The 24,040-nt window shown below is 36.9% G+C and overlaps 1 protein-coding gene across 1 annotated transcript; it reads left to right on the top strand.

The window, feature by feature from the left end:
* Positions 1-3,611: 3,611 nt before the first annotated feature.
* On the top strand, positions 3,612-12,798 carry LOC148347485 (somatostatin receptor type 2-like). The gene is made up of 4 exons (XM_088323171.1): positions 3,612-3,904; positions 5,484-5,966; positions 8,546-8,871; positions 10,097-12,798. Exons 2-4 carry the CDS (start codon positions 5,576-5,578, stop codon positions 10,526-10,528), a joined length of 1,149 nt encoding a protein of 382 aa, XP_088179297.1. The 5' UTR covers positions 3,612-3,904; positions 5,484-5,575; the 3' UTR covers positions 10,529-12,798.
* The last annotated feature ends 11,242 nt before the right edge of the window (positions 12,799-24,040 follow it).

Here is a 24,040-nt window from a genome sequence, read left to right as displayed (position 1 = left end):
GAGAGAGGCAGAGAGACAAAGAAGAACAATGACAGGTGGATTATAAAAAAAAGGGCAGAGAAAGAGAAGTAGTCTTGCCAGATAAAGTAAAAAAAACGGTTCAGGGGTCTGCACTGAAAAAATTGAAAAAAAATCCTACAAACGTACGGCCTTATAAATCTAGCACGGCACTTTCTGAGAGAGGGAGGCAGAGAGACAAAGAAGAACAATGACAGGTGGATAATAAAAAAGGCAGCGAGAGAGAAGAGTTTTGCCTGATAAAGTATGAAACATATTTCAGGGGTCTGCACTGAAAAAATTAGAAAAAAAATCGTACAAACCTACGTCCTTAAGAATCTAGCACAGCCCTTTAAAAGAAAGAGAGGCAGAGAGACAAAGAAGAAAAGACAGGTGGATAATGAAAAAGGGTAGCGAGAGAGAGAGAGAAGTAGTCTTGCCAGATAAAGTATGCGCTTTTCTGTAAATGTTGTGGTTGTTTGTGTCCATGTTTTTTTGCTGTATGTATGCACGTTTTTGTGCTTTTGTTTTGTGTTTACATACGTTCTTGTGTGTGTTTACAAACATTTTCGTTTGTGTTTACATATGTTTTTGTAAGTTGTTGTCAGTGATTACTGACGTTTCTGTGCACATTTCCGTAAAATGTTGTGGTTGATTATGCACATTTTTTTTCTGTATTTACCTACTTTTTTGTGCGTATTTATGTACCTTTTTGTGAGCTTACTTACCTTTTAGTACATGTAAGTTTTTCTGCGTGTTTACATAGGTTTTTGTGAGTGTTTACGAAAATTTTGTGTGTTTACATATGTTTTTGTGAGTTTTTGTGCGTGATTACTGATGTTTGCATTCACATTTCCGTAAAATTTTGTGCTTGTTTACGTATATAATTTGTATGCATTTATGTACGTTTTTTGCGTAGTTATGTACATTTTTGTGCATGTTTACATACGTTTTAGTGTGTTATTACACATGTTTTTGTGAGTTTATGTGTGTGTTTACGTACGGTTTTGTGAGTGTTTACTTACCTTTTTGTACATGTTTACATACATTTTTGTGCATGTTTACATACGTTTGTGAGTTTTTGTGCGTGATTACTGATGTTTTCGTGCTCATTTCCGTAAGATTTTGTGGTTGTTTACGTACATTTTTTTCCCTGCATTTACGTATGTTTTTGTGAGTATTTACGTACGTTTTGTGCGTGTTTAATTACTCTCTTGTATGTGTTTACATACGTTTTTGTGTGTTTCTACGTACGTTTCTTGTGAATTTATGTGTATGTTTACGTACGTTTTTCTTAGTGTTTCCTTACCTTTTTGTACATATTTACATACGCTTTTGTGCGCGTTTACGAAGGTTTTTGTGAGTTTTCGTGCGCATTCCTGTAAAATTTTGTGGTTGATTACGTACATTTTTTTTTCTGCATTTACGTACGTTTTATGCGTGTTTACTTACCTTTTTGTACATGTTTACATACGTTTTTGTGAGTGTTTACTGATGTTTTCGTGCCCATTTTCGAAAAAAATTGTGGTACTTTTTTCTGCATTTCCGTACATTTTTGTGAGTATTTACGTACGTTTTGTGCGTGTTTACTTACCTTTTTGTACGTGTTTACATACATTTTTGTGCATGTTTACATACGTTTTTGTGCGTAATGACTGATGTTTTTGTGCGCATTTCCGTAAAATTTTGCGATAGTTTACGTACATATTTTTTCTGCCTTTACGTACATTTTTGTGAGTATTTACGTACGTTTTGTGCGTGTTTACTTACCTTTTTGTGCGTGTTTACATACGTTCTTGTGCGTGTTTACGTACATTTTTGTATGTGTTTACTGAGGTTTTTGTGCTCATTTCCTTACAATTTTGTGGTCGTTTACGCACATTTTTTTCTGTATTTGCATACATTTTTGTGTGTGTTTACTTAATATTACAAGGTTCTATAACACAACTACCTGTCTGTTCTCTATTATACGGACTCAAATACTGCTCAGAAATGTTCTACTTCTTCTTAAAGTAACGGAAATAGTTACTTTCCCTGGTACCTAGTTACTTTGACAATACAGTAATTCAGTTACTAACTCAGTTGCATTTTGGAAGAAGTAGTGAGTAGCTGTTTTTTTTTTTTAAAGCAGGGGTGTCAAACTCATTTTAACTCAGGGGGCCACAAGATAGAACAAACATTCTGTCGGGGGCCGGACTAGTAGATTAAAAAGAAAGAAAAAGAGAGATAAAGAAATAAGAGAAAGAGGGAGGAAAAGGAGAGATGGCAGGACAAAGAAAGAAAAAGAGAGATAGGGAGAGAGCGTGAGAAACAAAAAAGATAAAAAGTCGTGAGAGAGGAGAAAAAGAAAGGGAGAGGAAGAAAGAAAACCAAAGAGAAATAGAAAGACAGAAGGAGAGAAAAGAGAAAAGAAAGCGCGAGGGGCAGGAAGAGAAAAAGAGAAAAGAGAGAAAAGGAAAAAAGGAAGTTAGAGCAAAAGAAGTTAAAAAGACAGAGAGAGAAAGAAACAAAGAGCAACAAAGGAAGAGGAAAAGAGAGACACAGAGTGAAAGAGACAGAGACAGAGAGTGGAAGAAAAGGGGTGGAAAAAAGAGAGAGAGAGAGAGAGTGTCATGATTACCTAAGTGGAGCCACCAGTGGTAATCATCTGGCGCGCTGGAATGCGCTTCCTGATTGGTTTATGTTCCCTTTTTAAGCACGCTACGCCGAGACCTCTTGGTCTGACGATTACTTTTGTACCCCGTTTGACTTTCCTGATTTACCAGTGCCTTCTTGACATGTTTACCTGATTCTGCCTGCCTCCGATCCGACCTGCTTCCGTCCCACGCTACGATCGTCTCTCCAGTCCCGGTAAACTCGACCTGCTTCCGTCCCACGCTACGATCTTCTCTCCAGTCCCGGTAAACTCGACCTGCTTCCGTCCCACGCTACGATCTTCTCTCCAGTCCCGGTAAACTCGACCTGCTTCCGTCCCGCGCTACGATTGGCTACGTGTTCCGAAGTTATCTTCACGGCGTTGCTGCTGACGTTCGACGGTCATCGCGTCTCCCGCTAACCCTTTACACTTCCTCAAATAAAAGAATTGTACGAACGCTCTGGGGTCTCCTGCTCTGTTCTGGTCCTCCTGACAGAGAGAGAGAAAGAGAGAGAAAGAGAGAGAGAGAGAGAGAGAGAAAGAGAAAGTAATACAAGTACAGTGTCTTTGTTCACCTGGCTTTGGCAACATCAAGTTGACATATTTCAACCTGCAGCTTGTTTTTCTCTTGCGCTTCTCTGAGTGTTGTCTCGCGGGCCGGATTCAATCCCCTAGCGGGCCTGATCTGGCCCGCGGGCCGCCTGTTTGACACCTGTGTTTTAAAGTAATGTGGCCGACACTGGATAATGGTGCAGGGAAATAACAATTAATATGGCTTCAAACCATTTTTGCACGTGCATGTTCAGTTAATGAACGTTTTCTCATGAAAACTTGACCCTCAGATCATATCTGCTTCTTCCTCGGGGGAAATGATCTTCCTCGCTTGCTTTCTCCACCTATTCCCTTCCCCTTCCCCTTCTCTCCCTTTTCTCCCCCTCTCCCTTCCCCTTCTCTCTCTCTCCTCTTCTCCATTCTCGCTCTCAGTCGCAGTCCCGCGCGCTCCCCCTGAACGCAACACGCACAAATCTCGGAACCTCCGCCAACATATTCATTTTCCCTCCACGGGAGCGCAAAAGAAAAAAAGTGTGAAATAATAATGACTTGATACGTATCTTGCGTGGGGTGACGTGACGTGGCGAGGGCGCGCACCAGTACGCGCACGTCCGCGTGCGCAACGGAAGGAAGGAGCAGGTGGATCGATGGACGCGCTCCGTCAAGACGCCTTTGCAGGTGGCAGCATGGATTCAGGACTGGGAGGACACTTTCCCGCATGTAAGTAGTTTTTTTTGCGTTGTTGCAAAAAAAAAAAAAAAAAAGACAATTTAATACGTTCCATGCCACGGATGGATATTTTCGTCAAAGTTCTATTTTTCTGCAAAAGGACTGTGCTGATAAAAAAAAATCCTGAATCACGTTATAATCACAGTTTGATTCTCATATGTATGAGAATTTTTCTTAACATGCATTGCAAAAGAGAATATTTTCCCATTATCAAAAAAACGTCCCTTATTCTAACATGATTTTGTTACAGTACGATATTTTTTAATTAATTTTAATTATACTGGCAACAGGAAAAATAAATACCTCATTGGCAGAAAATCTCACTTACTTTTGTTTTTTACTAATTTCTTAACATATTTACTTAGATTTATAACAAAATTAGACTTACGTTGACAAAAAATTATCATATTCCCACCCCATTGTCGGATAATGTTTCTTGCTTTAGTTTTTTTTATCTTATTATATTTTTACTCTAATTTATGACAAAATTACACTCACAAAAATGAATATTCTTACCCCATTGTCAGAAAAGGTTCCTTATTTTAGTTTTTTTCTAATATAGTGATATTTTTACAAATATTCTTTGTCAGTGCAAAAAATATATGATAATCCCACCCAATTCTTACAAAATGTCTCTTATATTAGTTCATTTTTTTCTAATTTTATGATGTTTAAAATTGACTTTTATATGTTTTTTGAGGGGAAAAAATCATACTCGTTGTTAGAAAATGTCGCTTATATTTTTCAGATTTCATGCTAATTTTTAACTCTATACTTAAAAAAAAGAAATGTTTTTGTCTTCTAGATTTTGCGTATTTCCTTATTTTTTCCTATCTTGGTTGAAAATATTTCTTAAAGGGACAGTGTCAAAAAATACATTTGTCGGTTTTGCTCATTTAAGGTGATTTTGGGTCAAATTATTTTTCAAGGAGAGCAAAATGATATGTTGCATATTTCAAATTGGGATTGTTCTCTGTTCAAAATATATCTATTTCAATTTTTAACTCAATTGTACTTTAAAATAGGGAAATGTGTCCGTCTGAGCATTTAATAACATGTTTTGAGCGTGAATGACGAGGACATTTGTCTTTGGCACTGAAGGAGTTAATAGCGCTGATGTGATCGTAGGAAAAAAAAGGCCGGTGCACGGGTTCAAACATGAATTACGGATTAGGTGACTGCTAAGTGAATTATGGAAATGGGGCATGAAATGAACCCCCAGTTGAAGATTCAGGGTGTATATATGTATATACAGTGTATATACAATATCTATATCTATATACATATATGCAACATCTCGCTCGAGCACGGTGACAGAATCTCCTGCAGAGTCAGAGCTGTTTGTTCCCGATATCGATTGAATAAACATTTGTCTGAGGGGCGAGCGGCGCGGTGTTCTCCGATGCACATACAAAAAAACGACACACCAGCTCGCACTCGAAGCACGCGGCAACTCGAATCGCGATTCGTGATACAGATTCCCCCTAAATCCGACACTGAATCTTCTAATAATTGCTATGATTTTTGAGGTGATACCATGACACATATTCACTCTGTCATCCACCCCCAGATGGATTCACCTCTTCCCCTGCGACGTGAACGGGTGCAAGCGCCCATCCTCCCTCCCCCCCGGTTAGACGAACTTTGACCCCTATCGCCATCATGGAGCCCGACCCCTGGGCCTTCTTCTCGGCCCCGGCCAACCATAGCACCCCCGAGCCGCTCCTGTACGACAGCTACCTCCCGGGCAACGATTCGGAGGCCGACCTGAACCTGACGGTGGAGAGCCGGGAGCCCCACCAAGATAAGACCAGTTCGGTGGTCATCACCTCCATCTACTTCCTGGTGTGTGCGGTGGGGCTGTGCGGTAACGCGCTCGTTATATACGTCATCCTGCGCTATGCCAAAATGAAGACGGTAACCAACATCTACATCCTAAATTTGGCTGTGGCGGACGTCCTGTGCATGATGAGCCTTCCCTTCATCGCCCTGCAGCTGGCGCTGGTGCACTGGCCCTTTGGCAAGGCGCTCTGCAGGGTCATCATGACCGTAGGTACGTGGGGCGGAGTCCTGGACTTCATTTTAGATTAACAAAGACAGGTTTACAGTGCCGTGAAAAAGTATTGGCCCCCTTTCTGATTTCTGTGTTCTTTGCATATTTATCCCTTACAAAAGGTTTCAGATCACACAGAGACAACCCAAGAAAATATATAATACCGTCTTGAAATTCTGATTTCATTTATTAAGAACCGAAAAAAATAGAAATCTACCTAGCCCCTGAACCTTATAGCGAGTTGGACCACCTTTGGCGGTGACACCAGAAATTCAACGTCTTCGATAATCAGTAAAGAGTCTTTCACAACGCTGAGGAGGAATTTTGGCCCACTCTTCTTTGCTAAATTGCTTCAAATTTACCATATTGGTGGGTTTTCTCGCATGTTGAAAGTCACACCACAGCATCTCGATTGAATTTCATCAAGACTTTTGAAACATGTTGCGAACAGTAAAGCATGTTAGTGGAAGTGTGGTGACCTGGGGCTGCTTTGCTACCTCAGGACCAGGACAACTTTCTGTGGTTGACTGAAAATGTAAGTCAGGTGTTTACCAGAAGATCTTTAAGGAAAATATTCGGCCATCAGGTTGTGCCCTCAAACAGGTGCTCTTGGATCATGCAGCAGGACAATGATCAGAAACACACCAGCAAGTTCAACTCAGAATGGCTAAAAAAAAAAATAGGTTCTGGAGTGCCCAAGTCAAATCTCGTATTGAAATCCAACTAAGATTCTGAGGTGTGACCTTAAATAGGCAGTTCTTGCTAGATAATCCTGTAATATGGCAGATTTGAAACTATTTTGCAAAGAAGAGTGGGCCAAAATCCTCTACAGCGTTGAGAAGGACTCATTACCAATTGATTTCTGATTTAACTGCCAAAGGTGGCCCAATTACATTTTTATGCAGGGCCTGATGGGTTTTGATTTTTTTGTGCTTTAATAAATCTAATCAACATTTCAAAATTTGCATTTTGTATTTCCCTGGGTTGTATCTGTATGATGTTTGAATTGGTTTGATGATCTGAAACCTTTGGAAGTCATAAATATGCAAAAAACATAGAAATCCAGAAGGGGGCAAATACTTTTTCAAGGCACTGTAAAAAGTGGGGGTTCTACTCTTTTCCAGGGGTGGGCAAACATTTTGAATCACAGGTCGATTGAGCTGATCTATCAATAGTCTCACATCCAATACCTTGGCAATACATGAGCAAAAAAGATAATGTAGACCAGGTATGTCAAGTATAAGTGCCTGTGGGCCGGATCTGGCCCATTAAATGATTTAATCCGCCTGCCATACATTTCTAAATATGTCATTATGGTGCTAGAATGCGCACCAGCCCACCTAGAATGAAATGCTGTAGTTGCGATCCATTATCCCTAGTTGACTATTGCTAAATGCAAAGGCAGAAAGGGCAGACTTTGTTTGGGTTTGAGCCAATGTCAAAAATGAACTGCATTGTTTTGGCCGCGATCCATTACCCCCACTTGACTACTGTTGAGAGCGGGGGCCGAGAGATCAAATTTGTGTCATGCTTCTTGTTTTCCATTCTTTGGCATCCATTTTTAACAGATATACTTCAATTTATAATTAATTGGTGATGAATATGATGAGGGAGATCTTAAATTAGTCACGCTCATTTCAGGCATGCAGTAACACCAGATTTACATTCTGTTTTCACATACCCTTATCTAAACATGATTGACAGGAGCCGCTTCGATTGGATAGAGTCAGCTGCATTCCATAAAAGTACATATCATTTATGTTTGAGTATTTTGACTTTAGCAGGAACTTTCTTTTGCCTGAACTATAAATAAATCAAAATAAAATGCTGGTGTCATTGAGGGCATTGTTTAAGGTAGGCATCACCAACGTAGTGCCCGCGGGCTTCCTGAGACCACCTGAGTACCCTACGCACTGGTTCTAAAAATAGACAGCGATAGGTTATTGCAACTCTCTAGGAAATTTGATCTTAAATCTAAACTTAAAACTCACTTCTACTCCATTGCATACGAATAACCTACTCCTCTTGTCGGTTGAAAATAGTTTGTGTAATATAGTGTAACAATCTGTGAAGCCCTTTGAGACTCTTCGTGATTTAGGGCTATACAAATAAAAATGACTTGACTTGACTTGACTTGACTTAACTGGCATGATGTTATAGTGTTTGACAGTCTATTTTAACCATAACACTACTAATTTCAACCAGGTAATAACAAAGTAAACAAATAGTAACCATAAGATGAGATGTTATTTTAGGAATACATATCAAACGGGTAGCGTTTGACGCTAATCAGTAACAAAAAAGAAACTTGTTTTTTTCTTACGAAAAAAGAGACTTTTAGCAAAAAAAGGAAACAATTCCCCAGATGATATCATAAATGCAAGTCAGTGCTTCCGAACGTGTTTGGACAGCCGGATTATAGAAAAACATATCAATTACACCGAAGAAATTGACGGCTAAAGATGTCCATGGCAAGCTCATGAGTTCCTGAGTCGATACGCTCCGAGTTAATTATGCGCTAATTATCTCCCAGTTGGATTTGAATCAGGAGTGATCTTTGCTTCTGCTCCTCCCGGCAGACTCCCTCAATCAGTTCACCAGCATTTTCTGCCTGACGGTGATGAGCATCGATCGATACCTGGCTGTGGTCCACCCCATCAAGTCCACAAGATGGCGCAAACCTCGGGTGGCCAAGTTCATCAACTTGACGGTTTGGGGCGTGTCCCTGCTGGTCATCCTGCCCACCATGATCTTCAGCGGCCTGGACAAGGTGCCGGTTTGCGGCATCGTTTGGCCGGAACCGCAGGATGTTTATTACACCGCCTTCATCTTTTACACCTTCTTCGTGGGCTTCTTCCTGCCGTTGGCCGTCATTTGTCTGTGCTACCTGCTCATTATCGTCAAGGTAAGAACGTTTAAAGCGACCATCGTGCCGCGGATCGTTCATCGTCGGACTCTGTTTGCAGTCGAACCGCCTCATTTAACACGGATGAGAATTGTTTGCATCGGGCCGCGAGCTAAATTTAGAACGGTCGAGAAAGCGTCAGCCGGTCTGGTAAAGATGTTTTGCCTGATTGCTATTTCATCATTGAATCGATTCGGTGTTAAATGGAGTTCAAAACAGAAATACTTTGCTATAGAAATGATAGAGACATAGAAGCGTCTGCTTATCTGGGGAAGGAAAGTCACAACGAGGCCCAGACATCCCTGCCCTTAGCCACGTCGTCCAGCTTATTTAACCCGATCCAGAAGCATTCCCAGGCCAGCAAGGACACATGGTCTCTCCAGCGCATTCTGGGTTGTCCTCAGGGCCTATTGCCCCACTGACACCTAACAGGGATGCATACAAAGCATATGCCTGAAGCACTTTAAACTGTTTCAATACAGAGTCAGAATAGAGAGGGAGATGGTCCCAAGGCGTTCCCAAACAGGCCGAACACCTAGACTTTCTCATGTGTCCTGGGTCATCTATAAGGTATCCTGCTGAAGCGGTACCGAATCCTCCTGAAAGTGTCCAAACCAGATGCTCAAGCCACCTCAACTGTCTCCTTCCAACATGGAGCAAGGATAGAGCAGGAGGTTATTTATTTGTTTGCTTTTAACGATAGAAAACTTTTCCGGTATTGAATTAAAATCTAATATACACCTTGCCAGCGAAGTGTCCGTACCAGGTAGCCTTGAGTGACCATGTTGCTCTGCTAGCCTAGAGCAAGTTGAGGTGGCTCGGGCATCTGGTTATGATGTATCATGGATGCCTGCGTCCAAGGTGAGGTGTTCTTGGCATGTACAACCAATAGGAGACCCTGATAATGGTCCAGGACACACTCTGTTACTATGTTGGCCTGGGAACACATCGAAAAACCAGCTGGAAGAGATGGACTGAGTGGCTGGGGACAGAGAGGTCTGTACTTCCCTGCTAAGGCTGATGCATCCATGACCAAAAACCGGACAAAGGGATGTTGATGGATGGAGTCTATAGATTTAGGATAATTGATATATACCCTGTGAGTCATCGGTATAACCCTAACCTAATTCCCCAAAACTTTACAGATCGTTCTAGATTACGGGTGAAGGAAATAATTCAATTGCATTAATATTTTGAGCAACCAATGTTTTCCCCCTTCCCTCAGGTGAAATCGTCAAGCATGCGCGTGGGCTCAAGCAAACGCAAGCGCTCTGAGCGCAAGGTGACCCGCATGGTCTCCATTGTGGTGGCGGTCTTTGTCCTCTGTTGGCTTCCCTTCTACGTCTTCAACGTGACCTCGGTCACTGGATCCATCAACCCCACCTCAGCCGTCAAGAGCACCTTCGACTTCGTAGTGGTGCTGGGCTACGCCAACAGCTGTGCCAACCCCATTCTCTACGCCTTCCTGTCGGACAACTTCAAGAAGAGTTTCCAGAAGGTTCTGTGTCTCAAGAAGGTGACGGGTTTGGACGAGATGGACCGGAGCGACAGCCGGGCCGACAGGAGCCGGATGGTCAACAACCCGCTGATCATCAATGCCAACTTGGAGGCCCACAATGCCGCCTTGCTTAACGGTGAGCTCCAGACCACCATTTGAGACCGACCCTGATTGTTTACAACTTCGAGGACTGATGTAATAGCCAGGTGTCCTCTGGACTCTGGACATCAGGGGGAGTAAAATCGAAACAATTTCACAACCGAGAAGGTACATTGACCCCAGCTTACAACTGTTGGAGTAGATGAGGCAACCTGATCTCGATGACTCTGAACCCCTTGACTGACACCAAAACTGAGTCGGATCAGACCTGGAAACCAGACCGAGTTGGATTTGTGGATCTTCATTGATGTAGGTGGAGCACATATTTAGCCATCAATGGTAGTTGGAGGGAAAACGTGGTGAGGAATACACCCTAGAAACCCTGTAAATGATAAAACTTAAACCCAGAAACGCTATCATTTGGAAAGGATATCTCCAAAACTCGATCGATAAACTGATCATACTTGTAAATACGAACTATTGTGGTACAACTGTGGAGTCATTTGCGAAGTACTTTGTATATTCTTCACACGTTTCCGTTTGAAGTGTTATCATAACAATATAAAGGTTCCTCTTAAAGGTGTTCTCAAAAATTTGTCTTAGCCATAAAAAATACCGATTAAATGGAATTTTCATTATTCGGATTTCCGAACAAATTACGAGACCCTTGAAGACGATTTTTTGTAAGGTTGACTTGGATTCCTGATATGATGCGAAAAAAATCTTTGATTTCCCAGTTTCCTTGAAACCGGCATTAGAACAGACATTCTTGACACAGATTATCGTACTTACCGGACTTCACACCGCTTTTTTTTTACAAGTATAGTTTTACCATTAGCCACAAGAGGGCACTCTAAACAAATGCAAGGCAATGGTTGTAGTTTGTTGCTGTCATGTGAAAAAAACTTATCTCTGAATGTTTTTTTTGTTTGTTTATTATACAAATCATCCATTAATATTGTGTTTAACTTATTTTAAGAGTAACTTTTTTGGTATTGAGGTTTCCTGAGGAATTACGACAAAACATTTTTGATGTATTTTCTCCAAAGTAACGTGAAAATAAATACGTATACTGTATACAATTTTACCAGAAGATGGCAACCAACTCTTACATACGATTTTGATTTCAATTTGTCGCTGTCATGTGAAATCTGTTTTTATTAGTTCATTACTGAATCTACGTCGTCCCTCGATAGATTATCAAACAGTTACTTTGTTTTCTAAATGGGTCAGTATCAAACGTGTCATTTACTTTAGGTGAATTTTTTTTACATTTCTTATTTTTGAAGGGAATTGAAGTGTTTTTTTTTCATCATCGTAAAAAAAAATAAAAAAATAATTCTAAATATTTTTTTTTCACCTACCTTTTTGAGTCTTGGGTGACTTATACTCGAGAGCGGATTACAGTCGAGAAAATATGTTCCTAATTGTTAGCATGTCAAAATGAAGCCTCATGAAGCACCTGCCGTATTTTTCGACCACTCTAGAGCAAGTTTCTCAACACGAGGGTCGGGACCCAAACGTGTGTCGCGGGCCTTTTCCTTGACTAAATAACGCTAAGAAGAAGAATAAACAGAAAGTCAATTACACTCCTTATCTGTAGATGGCGATAATCCCTTGCTCGATCTCTTCTTCCTGTTCAGTCAATCGGCATGTTTGAGAGGGACCGCATCTCATTTTATTGTAATTTTGTCGGTTTTATATCCCTTTTCTACTCAAAATAATGGGTCCCAAGAAATTTTGTGCTAAGTAGAAGGAAAAGTGGAAACGGGTGTCAACAATCATGCTGAAGAAGTATAAAAAATGGGTGTAGGAGTATCTGGCATTTTAGCAGTATGTTAATCTTTATTAGCTACATAATTAAAAGGGTACAAATTTCAAAATGTATTTGTATGTGGCTATTTTAAAGCAGTATTAGGGGGTCGCTTGTATGCAATTTAGGCTTATATGCAAGTATAAGCGGTTTTAATTTTGCTGGTCATTTTGTTTTTGGAAAAAAAAGTTGCATATACTATTATACTATTTCTGCTTTGAAATGCACAATCATTTCATTGGATGAATTTAAGAAGTGGAATTAGTATTTATTTGGATAATAGCTGTCAAAGATAGTTATTATTAAGACTCTTTGGTGGCTGTATTTACACAGATAAAATACATATATTGTTAAAAACTACATCGTGATAGCAGCTGCAAGGTACTCACGAGGCTCCAAGTTGGTTGAAATGAGAGAGCCCAAACGGTGGGCGTGGTTTATTATACGTCAGTGAAAACAGGACACACATGAGCACGACTTCACAATAAAAGAATATAAGATTGATAAACGCACAAAAGATGTAATTACACTCATTATTGAAACGTTACTTTATGTGTGTGTGTGAGAAAGATTGTTTTTATATTTAGGAATATAAAAACAGGTTATTTTCATTAGTCTGAACTCTGAGAGATGTACATCCAAAACGGCCAACTTTACAATAGCTTGTAACTAGCTGCTACGGTGGGTCCGGAAATTAGACCAGTTGAAAACCCGTGCTCTAGGTGAGAGTTTTTAAATGAATGATGTCCTTAACACTAGGAGGCGCCAACTAATACACACTGTCCCTTTAAAACCCAAAACAAGTGCTTCATTTGTCCCCAAAAAACGTGACTTAGCAAATGGTAGTTTGCACATATAACCTACCGAACCGTATCCCCGTTTGTTCTGATTTTTTAAAACCAAAATCTGACTTCGATTATCGAGTCAAGTGGGTTGTTTACACCCAAAACGGGGTCAGGCTGTCGTGTCGGGTCCATTCCGTCGTACCATCGGCGAAAAAAAAACTAAATTTTTTTGATACTGCGTACCAGAGAAAGACGCTGTTTATTTCCCTTCACGTCCAGTTTATTGTAATAACACGTAATGGCGCTAAATGTGACGGAAAATCGTGCCCGTCATATATTATTTCACAAGTTTGCATTTTTCCAGGCCCTCCGGCTGCAAACGGCGAGGTTATAAATACATAGGATCGCTCGAGGCAGAGTACGAGCGAAACCATTTTTCGCTCCGTCGCTTTAGTGTAAATAAATTCACTTGTTTGAGTCATAATTTGATGAGTAATTCCATACGACTCACGACTCCGCCCAACGCCACCCGATTCGATTTTCGTGCATCTAATCCAGAGGTGGGCAAACTACGGTCCAAGGGCCACATGCGACCCAGCAAGCTTTTTCATTCGGCCCTCAAAAAAAAAAGTCAGAATATACTGACAATATATATACTAGTCAATAAAGTACAACAAATAAAACAGTTTTTTGGGGTGCCAACTGTGTCCCCATTGTCCCTTTGTGTGTCTACAACAAAGTACCACTTCAAAAATACTACCTGATATACTGTTATGCTCTTATTCTGAAAAGAAAAAAATTCTACAGAAATATTACAACAGAAATAATAAAAAATACAACTACAGTGATAGTACAAACATACTACAGAACAACTGCAAAAATACTACTATGGAAATACTACAAAACTGCAAAAGAAATAATACAAAAATACTATCACAGTAATACTATCATACAAAAATACTCCTACAGAAAAATTGCAACAGAAATAATAAAAAAATGCAACTCCAGTAATACTACAAAAATACTACAGAACAACTACAAAAATACTACTTTGGAAATACTACAAAAATACAACAGAAATGCGACCACAGTAATATAACAAAAATACTACTTTATATACAACAAAAATACTACTATGAAAAAATGACAACAGAAATAATGGAATAATACAACCACAGAAATATGACAAAAATGCTACTGTGGAAATACTACAAAATTACTACAAAAACACTAGCACAGTAATGCTATAATACAAAAATACTACTACAGAAATATTACAACAGAAATATTAGAAAAATACACTTACAGTAATGTACAGAAATACTACTTTCAAATTATTACAAAAATACTAATATAAAAAAAGAACAAGAAATAATAAAAGAATACAACTACAGTAAAAGGACAGAAAATACTATTGTGGAAATACTACACAAATACGACAGAAACACTACAAAAATACTGCTGTTGTAATACTTTAGTGCAAAAACACAATTATAGAAGAATTCCAGCCAAAATACTACAAAAATACAACGACAGTAATAATACAAAAGTACTACAGTTATACTACAAAAATTTTACAACGGAAATACTACAGAAATACTAAAAAAAAATCTATAATGAAATACTACAAAAACACTACTGCAGAATTACTAGAAAAAATAAAACTACCGTAATACAACTACAGTAATACTACCAAACTAAATATCAAATTGAGTGCTTAAAAGTGGCATCTAGAGTATTATTTCACTTTAAATTTGTTTGAAAGTGCTTTGAAACCAATTTGATGAAACAACTCTATTTAAAAAAAAAAAAAAAAATATATATATATATATATATATATATATATATATATATATATAACAGTTTGATATCTGCATGTATATTTATTCCTAAATGAAAAATATGGGATTTGTCTCCAGGATGGGCCCCTGGAACAAATTTTGGAACCCCAGACTCGAAATAGCTGCCCACCTCTGACATAACCGACAGCATCGTGTCGTCGGGCGGAATCGAAAACAGGAAACGGGACGTTTGGCCCGAGTCTCGCTCGTTCGAGCATCTTAACGTCCAATCGATTGGGACAAGACCATTTCCAGCGAGACTAACGTCAATGTAGCCCATTGATATTTTTATTGAGTTTTTTCGTGCGTGTTAAGAAGAAGGTCATGTTGGGGTTTTACACTTTTTGGTACACGATTTTTGTCTCTAGATTCGAATCGATAACAGTGTAAAAATATGTTAATATTTTTCTCCAATGAGTCTTATTTGTGAAGGGCTATTATGTGTACCTAAATGGTCTGTATTGATAAAAAAAAAATAAAAAAAATCCAGATCTCAATTTGATCAAAAGTCTTCGGAAAATATGTTTTTGTTGCTAAATAACACATTTCTGACATTATTTTGTGTTTTGATACATTAAAAAAAATTGACACTCCATCAAAATTTGTTTGAATAAACATTTGGAATGAGTGCCTAGCGACGGCGTCCGCAATACTAGCATTACTAGTACCATGAGCTACAGGTTTTTTGTTGCTAGTTAGCGCATTTCTGACCATTTTTGTTTTCCATTAAGCAAAATAAATTGAGGTTTTATCAAAATTTGTATGAATTAGCATTTGGAATGAGTGGCTAGCGACCGCGTCCACAATACTAGCATTACTAGTAGCATGAGCTACAGGTTTTTTGTTGCTAGTTAGCGTATATCTGACCATTTTAGTGTTCCATTGAGCAAAATAAATTGAGGTTTAATCAGAACTTGTATGAATAAACACTTGGAATGAGTGGCTAGCGACCCCGTACACACAATACTAGCATTTATTAGTAGCATAAGCTACAGTTTTTTGTTGCTAGTTAGCGTATTTTTGACCATTTTTGTGTTCCATTAAACGAAAGAAATTGAGATTTAATCAAAATTTGTATGAATTAGCATTTGGAATGAGTGGCTAGCGACCGCGTCCACAATACTAGCATTACTAGTAGCATGAGCTACAGGTTTTTTGTTGCTAGTTAGCGTATATCTGACCATTTTAGTGTTCCATTGAGCAAAATAAATTGAGGTTTAATCAGAACTTGTATGAATAAACACTTGGAATGAGTGGCTAGCGACCCCGTACACACAATACTAGCATTTATTAGTAGCATAAGCTACAGTTTTTTGTTGCTAGTTAGCGTATTTTTGACCATTTTTGTGTTCCATTAAACGAAAGAAATTGAGATTTAATCAAAATTTGTATGAAGAAACATTACAATTTAGTGGCTATCGCTCTCGTCCACAATACTAGCATTACTAATAGTATACGCTACGGGTTTTTTGGTTGCTAATTTGCGCATTTCTGACTGTTTTTGTGTTCCATTAAGCGAAATAAATTGAGGTTTATTCAAAATTAGGATGAATTAGCATTTGGAATGAGTGGCTAGCGACGGCGTCCACAATACTAGCATTACTAGTAGCATAAGCTACAGTTTTTTTGTTGCTAGTTAGCGCATTTTTGACCGTTCTTGTGTTACATTAAGAAATTGATATTTAATCAAAATTTGTATGAAATAAATGATTGATTATTAGTGGCTAACGCCCTCGTCCACAAGGGTAGCATTACTAGTAGCATAAGCTCCAGGTTTTTACAGCTAACTAGCACATTTCTGACAATGCATGTGTGTTAATAAACAAAATATTTGACATTTTATCAAGTCTGGGTACTTTCTCAACAGGTTTGGATAGAAATTCTGCTATTTTTAAAAAAAAAAATGTGTATGATTCAACATTTAGAATTAGTAGCTAGTGGCCACGTCCACTATGCTAGCATAAATAGTGGCATAAGTACTAGTTTTGTTTTATTTTTTTTCATAATTAGCACATTTCTCTGAATCTGAATTTCTGACCATTTTTGTTTCTCAATAAATGGAACAAAATGACATTTGATCAAAATGTGTATGAAAAACACAAGGAATAAGCTGCTAGCAACCTCCTCCACAATGCTAGCATTAAAAGTAGCATAAGCTCCGGGTTTTCTGATGACTATTTTTAATTTTTTTTTTTTTAATGAGCAAATCATTTAAACAATCAATCAAAATTGGTATGAAAAAAAAAACAGAAAATAGTGGTTATCGTTCGCGTCAAAAATGCTAGCGTTACTAGTAGCATAAAATCCAGATTTTTGTAGCTAATAAGTACACTTCTGTCCATTTTTCTCTTTCACTCAAACGGAAATTATTGACATTTAATCAAAATTTGTATGAGTTAACATTAGGGATTTAAGCTAGCAGCTGTGTCCATAACACTAGCATTACTAATAGCTTAAGCTTCATTACCGTTACTGCTACCGATTAGCACGTTTGTGACCATTATGTTTTTTTATACACAAATTAAATTCTTCTATTCATATAAAAATTTGTATGAATAAACATGACCAATTATTGAATAGCATCAGTGTCCACAATGCTAGCATTATTAGTAGCATAAACCCAAGATTTTTGTTACCAGTTAGCATGTTTATGACCGTTTCTGTGTTTACAAACAAAACATTTCCATTTTGGGAAATTCACATGTTCTCTGAGCAACTTTAAATTTAAATACTGTGATTTAAGTTTGTTTTGTATTTTGTTTTTTGAATTATAAGACTAAATATTGTATTTAAAATGTATCTTTTTATTTATGTTGCTAACCAAAATATCAGTACAAGACGAATTCCCTACCGAGATGACGTCATCGCTCTGCATTAGCATTATTAATTGTCTTTTTAGCCACATGATAGCAGCAAAACTCTTTTTTTATATTCAGAATCAGAATCATCATTTTATTTCTACAATGGGATTGTGGTTGCACACCAGTTGGCTAAAAATATACAATATAAAATCAAAGTTTGCACGAATAAACATTTAGCATTCACGGCTAACTGCCGCATCCACAATGCTAATTTTCCCAGGTAGTGTTTGTGATACTAGCATTAGCTGTTAAACTAATTAACATTGAGTGCTAAGTTGATTATGGTGGCTGAAGTGAAGCTACCATCAAATATATAAATCTAATATATTTTAATATAAAAATTACTTGTCGTTTATTGTGACAATCGATTCGTTTTCAATAAAAGGGAAACAAAATCACCATTTATTCGTGATGCTACAGTTTCCCGCCACTATTTGTCGCTACGTAGCTTTAATGTGGCTTTTCTTTACTCCGAAAATTTATTGAGAGAGTATTTGAGTGAGGAAATGGAGGTCCACATGTTCGACGGCTAAAAGCTAAAAAAAAAAACCCACAAAAGTCAAAGGCTTTTACTGTTCCCGACGGAAATTGTGATTGGGTGTGACGTAGGAAATTAGAAATAAGTGTATGTACGAGACGGTGTTTTACTGAGATTAAAACGGAATTCACTGGCTGCTGTCATGGTGTTTTATTCGCGTACTTTGTCTTGAATATGTATTTTGAGTGCATTTTATACTGATTTATTTATGTGAGGGGACTGGAAAGACTGCACGTCTGATAATGTCTTTCTCGTGTCCCTTTAAGACGGAAAGAATTCGATGATACGTTCATTATAGATTGCTGTCTCTTGAATATAACGAAATAAAATATTGATGTTTTACTGTAGGGTTTGGAAACACGGGAACTCGAGTTTACGGGTTCATGTCCTATGTTTTTTTTTTTAATTATTATTTTAAAAAAATGTACATGAAAAAATAATCCTGAAAATGACCAAAACTATTGGATATTTTCAGGATTTTTACATTCATAATATTTTTTTCTGAATAAAAAAAAAATACAGAAAAAGAGTCCTTTTTTAAAATAATTAAAAATATTCATTTATAAATCCTTAAATCAGGAAAGAATATTTAATATTTTGCGTATAATTACGTTTTCGAAACAAAAAAAATGTATATAAAATAACCCCTAAAATTAGCAAAAAAAATTTATACTTGCCATATTTTTACATTCAAAACGTTTTGTTTTTTTAATAAAAATATATTAAATAAATCCTGGAACTGAAAATGTATTCTTAACCCAAAATAATACTGAAAATAAAAACAAATATTTGATATTTTACAGATTTTTATGTTTATAATATTTCTTTCTGAATAAAAAAAAATGAAAGAGTCCCGAACACGGGATTATTTTTTGAGTTTTGCTCAATTTTTCCTTTTTAAAAAAAATTATAAATATACAATAATAAATCCTGAAATCCATAAAAATGATTTCATATTTTGCCTATTATTATGTTTTCAAAACAAAAAATGTTTATAAAATAATCCCTAAAATTAGCTAAATTATTTGATACTTGCCCTATTTTTGTGTTAAAAGTCTTGTTTTTTAAATGAAAATACATCAAATAAATCCTGAAACTAAGCAAAATATACATTTTCACAAAAACAACGCATAAAAATAATCCTGAAAATAGGAAAAATATTTGACATTTTCTTTATTTTTAGGGTAATAATATTTAATTAAAATTAAAAAATACAGAAAAATAATCCTGAAATGGGCAAAATTATTTATTTATTTTTAAAGTTCAGACTATTAATTTTAAAAATACAAAATGATGATCAAATACTGAAAACACGCAAAATTATTTGATAAGTTCCTTCTTAAAATAAAATAAAAAGAATAATAACAAAGCTCTAGTTTGTATGGTCAAAAATTAGAACATACAATTAATTCATTGATTAGTTCACTTCAATCATTCATTTTATTATTCTAAAAAATAATTTAAAAAAAACATCAAAATAATCCCTCAAATTTGCTAAATAATAATAGCCATATTAATCATAAATGTAATTAAAATATTGCATTGGTATAAACATAGTGAGAAAAATAGTCCTTCAAAGTACTTTTGTTAGCATGATATTGATATTAGCATTTTCATATTATAAGATTAGCATTGATGTTATTCATGAGAGAGAGAGAAAGAGAGAGAGAGAAAGAGAAAGAGAAAGAAAAATAATAATAATTTCCTTGTATTGTCATTCTGTGTAACAATGTACACATAACGAAATGTCGATTGCACCTGACCCGTTGTAGCGAGCCGATGCAGCCGCAGCCAACAGAGGGCGCCGCCGACCACTTTTTAAGTCTTAGGAGAGAGAGAAAGAGAGAGAGAAAAAAAAAGAGAGAGAGAGAGAGAGAGAGAGAGAGAGAGAGAGAGAGAGAGAGAGAGAGAGAGAGAGAGAGAGAGAGAGAGAGAGAGAGAGAGAGAGAGAGAGAGAGAGAGAGAGAGAGAGAGAGAGTGAGAGAGAGAGAGAGAGAGAATTAAACTGGTCCAACTGAGTCCCAATTTGGATTACTATTGAAGGTTTTCCTCGAACCAAACGAGCCTCCGGGGGAAATTGCTAACCCGGCTCAGCAGCACATTCTCAAACAAGGATTCTTCACTCCAGGTAAAAAAGAAACATGAGGTACTGGCTCAACTAAAGTGGGGCTAAAATATTAATGCAAGATGTCTTTTTCCTTTTTCTTCTTCTCATGTCTACATTTTTGCCTGTTGAATAATTAACCCAGGAGCCCCAACGTGGTTTTTGTGGGTTTTTTTTTTTTTAATCTTTCTTTTCAAGGCAGGGTTTTGACCAGTGGTTGGTAGCTTTGTTTTGTACTCTAGATCAGGGATGTCAAACTCATTTTAACTCGGGGGCCACACGATAGAACAAACATTCTCTCGGGGGCCAGACTAGTAAATTAGAGCAAAAGAAAAAGACATAAGAGAGAGAGAGAGAGAGAGAAAAAGAGAGAGGGTGGGACAAAGAGAGGAAGGGAGAAAGAGAGAGAAAATAGAGACACAGAGAGAGAAAGAAATAAAGCCAAAGAGAAATAGAAAGAGAGAAAGAGAGAAGGGGGAAGCAAGAGAGAAGGGGAAAGCAAGAGAGAGAGAACGAGTGAAAAGAGAGAGAAAAGGAATCAAAGGAAGGAAAAAAAGGAAAAAAAGAAGAGAGCGCAAAAGAAGGTAAAAAGACACAGAGGGGGAAAGAAACAAAGAAAGAGGAAATGAGAGACGGAGAGAGAGAATGAGAAAAAAGGAGGAAGAGAGAGAGAGAGAGAGAAATACAAGTACAGCGTCTTCATGAGAGGCATCTGGCTTTTGCAACATCAAGTGGGCATATTTCAACCTGCAGCTCGTTTTACTCTTATTCTTCTCTGAGCATTGTCTTGCGGGCCGGATTCAATCCCTTAGCGGCACTGATCCGGCTTGCGGGCCGCCTGTTTGACACCCCTGCTTTAGATGAACAGAATATCATTTCCAGAAGGATATTTGTTTTAAAATACAACATAATTACTTTATAAGACCAGAAATCAAATTATTTTATGCGTACAAAACGTTTTATACATTTTTATTTCATTCTTTAATTCTTTGCTAGCGTTACTAGTTTTGAAAATAGCAAAAGCTCGTATTACTAGTGGCATAAGCTCCAGGTTTTTGCTACCAATAGCATTTTAGAGGCCATTTTTCTGGTTTAGGTAACATAAAAAACTGACTTTGAGGAAATTCACGTACTTTCTGAACAGGTTGATTTGCAATATTACATTTGTATGATTAGAATTTGTATGATTAACCATTTAGCATTAGCAGCTAGCGGCATCGTCCACAAAACTAGCATTGCAGGTTGTGACAGTCGAATAAACTTGCAGATATTATCTTACAGCTTAGCACATTTCTTACTGTTTTTACTGTTTTCGTGTTTTACGGGGTAAAAAACATATTTTGGGTAATTGTGATACTTTTCAATACGTTTTTTTTTTCTTTAAATACTGCTTTTTTCATTGAATATTTGTATAGTTAAACATAATGGGATTAGCAGCTAGCAACTGGTCGGCGAGCTAAGCGGCTGCTTAGGGCCCCGCAACCACTAAGAGGACCCAAGAGTGGTTAACCCTTTTGGTCCCCATAGTCACTTTGTGTATCCACTCCAGAATACTACTACAGAAATACAACAAAAATACTCCACAACTACAAAATAAATATCCACTATAGTGCTTCAAAACAGGGACCTCATATTACTGTATTTTGTTTTCATTCCGAAAATTAAAAAAATAGTATAAAATTACTGAAAAAATACCGCTAGAGTAATACTATATTACAAAATACTACTGCAGAATTATTTATTCCAAATGTACTACAAAAAGACTACAGTAATATTACTAATACTAAAGAAATTTGACAAAAATACAACTATGGAAATACTACACAAATTCTACCAAAATACTGTTTTAAAAATACATCAATTATACTACTGAAATACTAAAAAAATATAAATACATAATACTATAATATAAAAACTACTAGAGCAATATTACTACAAAAATACTACTACAAGAGGTTTACAACAGAAACAATGAAAATTACACCTTCAGCGGTAATACAAAAATTATCCTATGGAAATATCACCAAATACTACAAAAATACTAGCTATACAACCGACATTCTTATATGGAAATGCTACAAAAAAGATCGAGATAGTAAAAAAATACTACAGTAATATTACAAAAATACTATAATCATAAAACTACTGTAATAATACCAAAATACTAGAAACATTCTACAGATATACCAAAAATAAATCTACTTTCGAAAGAAAGATTTTTAAGAAATTATGATTTTGATCTTTTACATTTAAATATATATACTGGAAAACAAATACTGTTGATGAACTAAAATATACTTTCCAGAGGGATATTCCTTTTTAAAATATAAAATAAGAATTACTTTAGTGAACCAAAAGTCTATTCTTGGTACGCGTACAAGACGTTTTAGTTCAACATTTTATTATGATTTGATTATTTTTTAAATACTTAGCAATTCCTCAACAATGCTTCAGCGAGCAACAAGGTGTAATATAGGAAAAAGTGTTTTGCTGCCACCTTGCGGCTAGTATGACAATCAAAAATGCTCCATGGTCAAACGTCGCAGAGTGATGACGTCATCTTAGCGGGTATTCGTCTTCTATTTTGGGTAGCAACAGATTTCAAACGGTTGGATAATATTCAAATATGATATATGTTTTAGTGATATGATTAAAATATAAGTAAACAAACTTAAAATAAATAAAATGACCGTGCAAACATACACATTATAAACACTATTTTTTTTTATTTGGTGGGTTTAGAATTTTTTGAATTATATTACACATTACAAGAAGCTGTTTGGCAGCAATCTTGCAACAACGAAACCCCCAAATGAAATTTTTGCTAAGATAGTTTGTCCAAGTGATGTTTTTAGCACTTAATGGCCACTTACCTTTCACAGCTGAGCCTTGCATGTGATGGTCCTGTGATTCGGGTATTTTCCACGTTTTGTTCCACTTTTTTCCTCTCTAGCCACTCATGATAGCCACTTGGCTACGGCTCCTGGCTAGCCGCTATTGTTCTTGAAAAGCTGCTCCTTGTAAATAAAGCTTGTTTTGTCCTTAGCTTCTCCTGCAAAAGTTAGATGCTTAGATCTGCTCTGACCAACTCCATTTACTCACTCTTTTCAGCCACTCCGGGTCTTTTTGTTGCTTGCGAAGGTTACACCAGAATTTATGTCCTGTCGCTGGGTCATGCAAGAAAATATGACAGTAGGCTTGGGACATCTGCCTTCAGTCTTCTTTGGATGCTTTAGCTCAGAGGTGAGAAAACTAAAGCCCGTGGGCCACATGCGGCCCACCAGGCTTTTTCATTCGACCAGCCAAATAAAAAATGGTCAGAATATAATGACAATCCATATAATAGTAAATAAAGTACCAATTTTTTGTGTCAACTTTGTCCCCATTGCCCCTTTGTGTCTACAACTAAAATACTACCACGGAAATACAATAAGAATACTACAAAATGCACAAACAAGTAACATTTAGTGCTTCAATACAGGGACCTAATAAACTGTTTTGTTTTCATTGTGAGAAGAAGGAAATCTCATAGAAAGAAATACTAATCATAGAAATACTACAAAAATACTACTACAGTTAAACTGTAATACAAAAATACTACTATAGAAATATTCCAACAGAGATGTTACA

The sequence above is a fragment of the Urocampus carinirostris genome, chromosome 19, assembly GCF_059441175.1.
Source record: "Urocampus carinirostris isolate Australia breed hairy pipefish chromosome 19, RoL_Ucar_1.0, whole genome shotgun sequence".
NCBI lineage: Eukaryota > Metazoa > Chordata > Actinopteri > Syngnathiformes > Syngnathidae > Urocampus > Urocampus carinirostris.
This window is presented reverse-complemented; position numbering and strand designations above follow the sequence as displayed.

Excerpts from the sequence above, each read along its gene's own strand:
- LOC148347485 (XM_088323171.1), top strand. The coding sequence starts at position 5,576 with ATGGAGCCCGACCCCTGGGCCTTCTTCTCGGCCCCGGCCAACCATAGC. Across the intron at positions 5,967-8,545 it reads CAGGGTCATCATGACCGTAG|ACTCCCTCAATCAGTTCACC; the intron begins GTACGTGGGGCG and ends TCCTCCCGGCAG. Across the intron at positions 8,872-10,096 it reads ACCTGCTCATTATCGTCAAG|GTGAAATCGTCAAGCATGCG; the intron begins GTAAGAACGTTT and ends CCCTTCCCTCAG.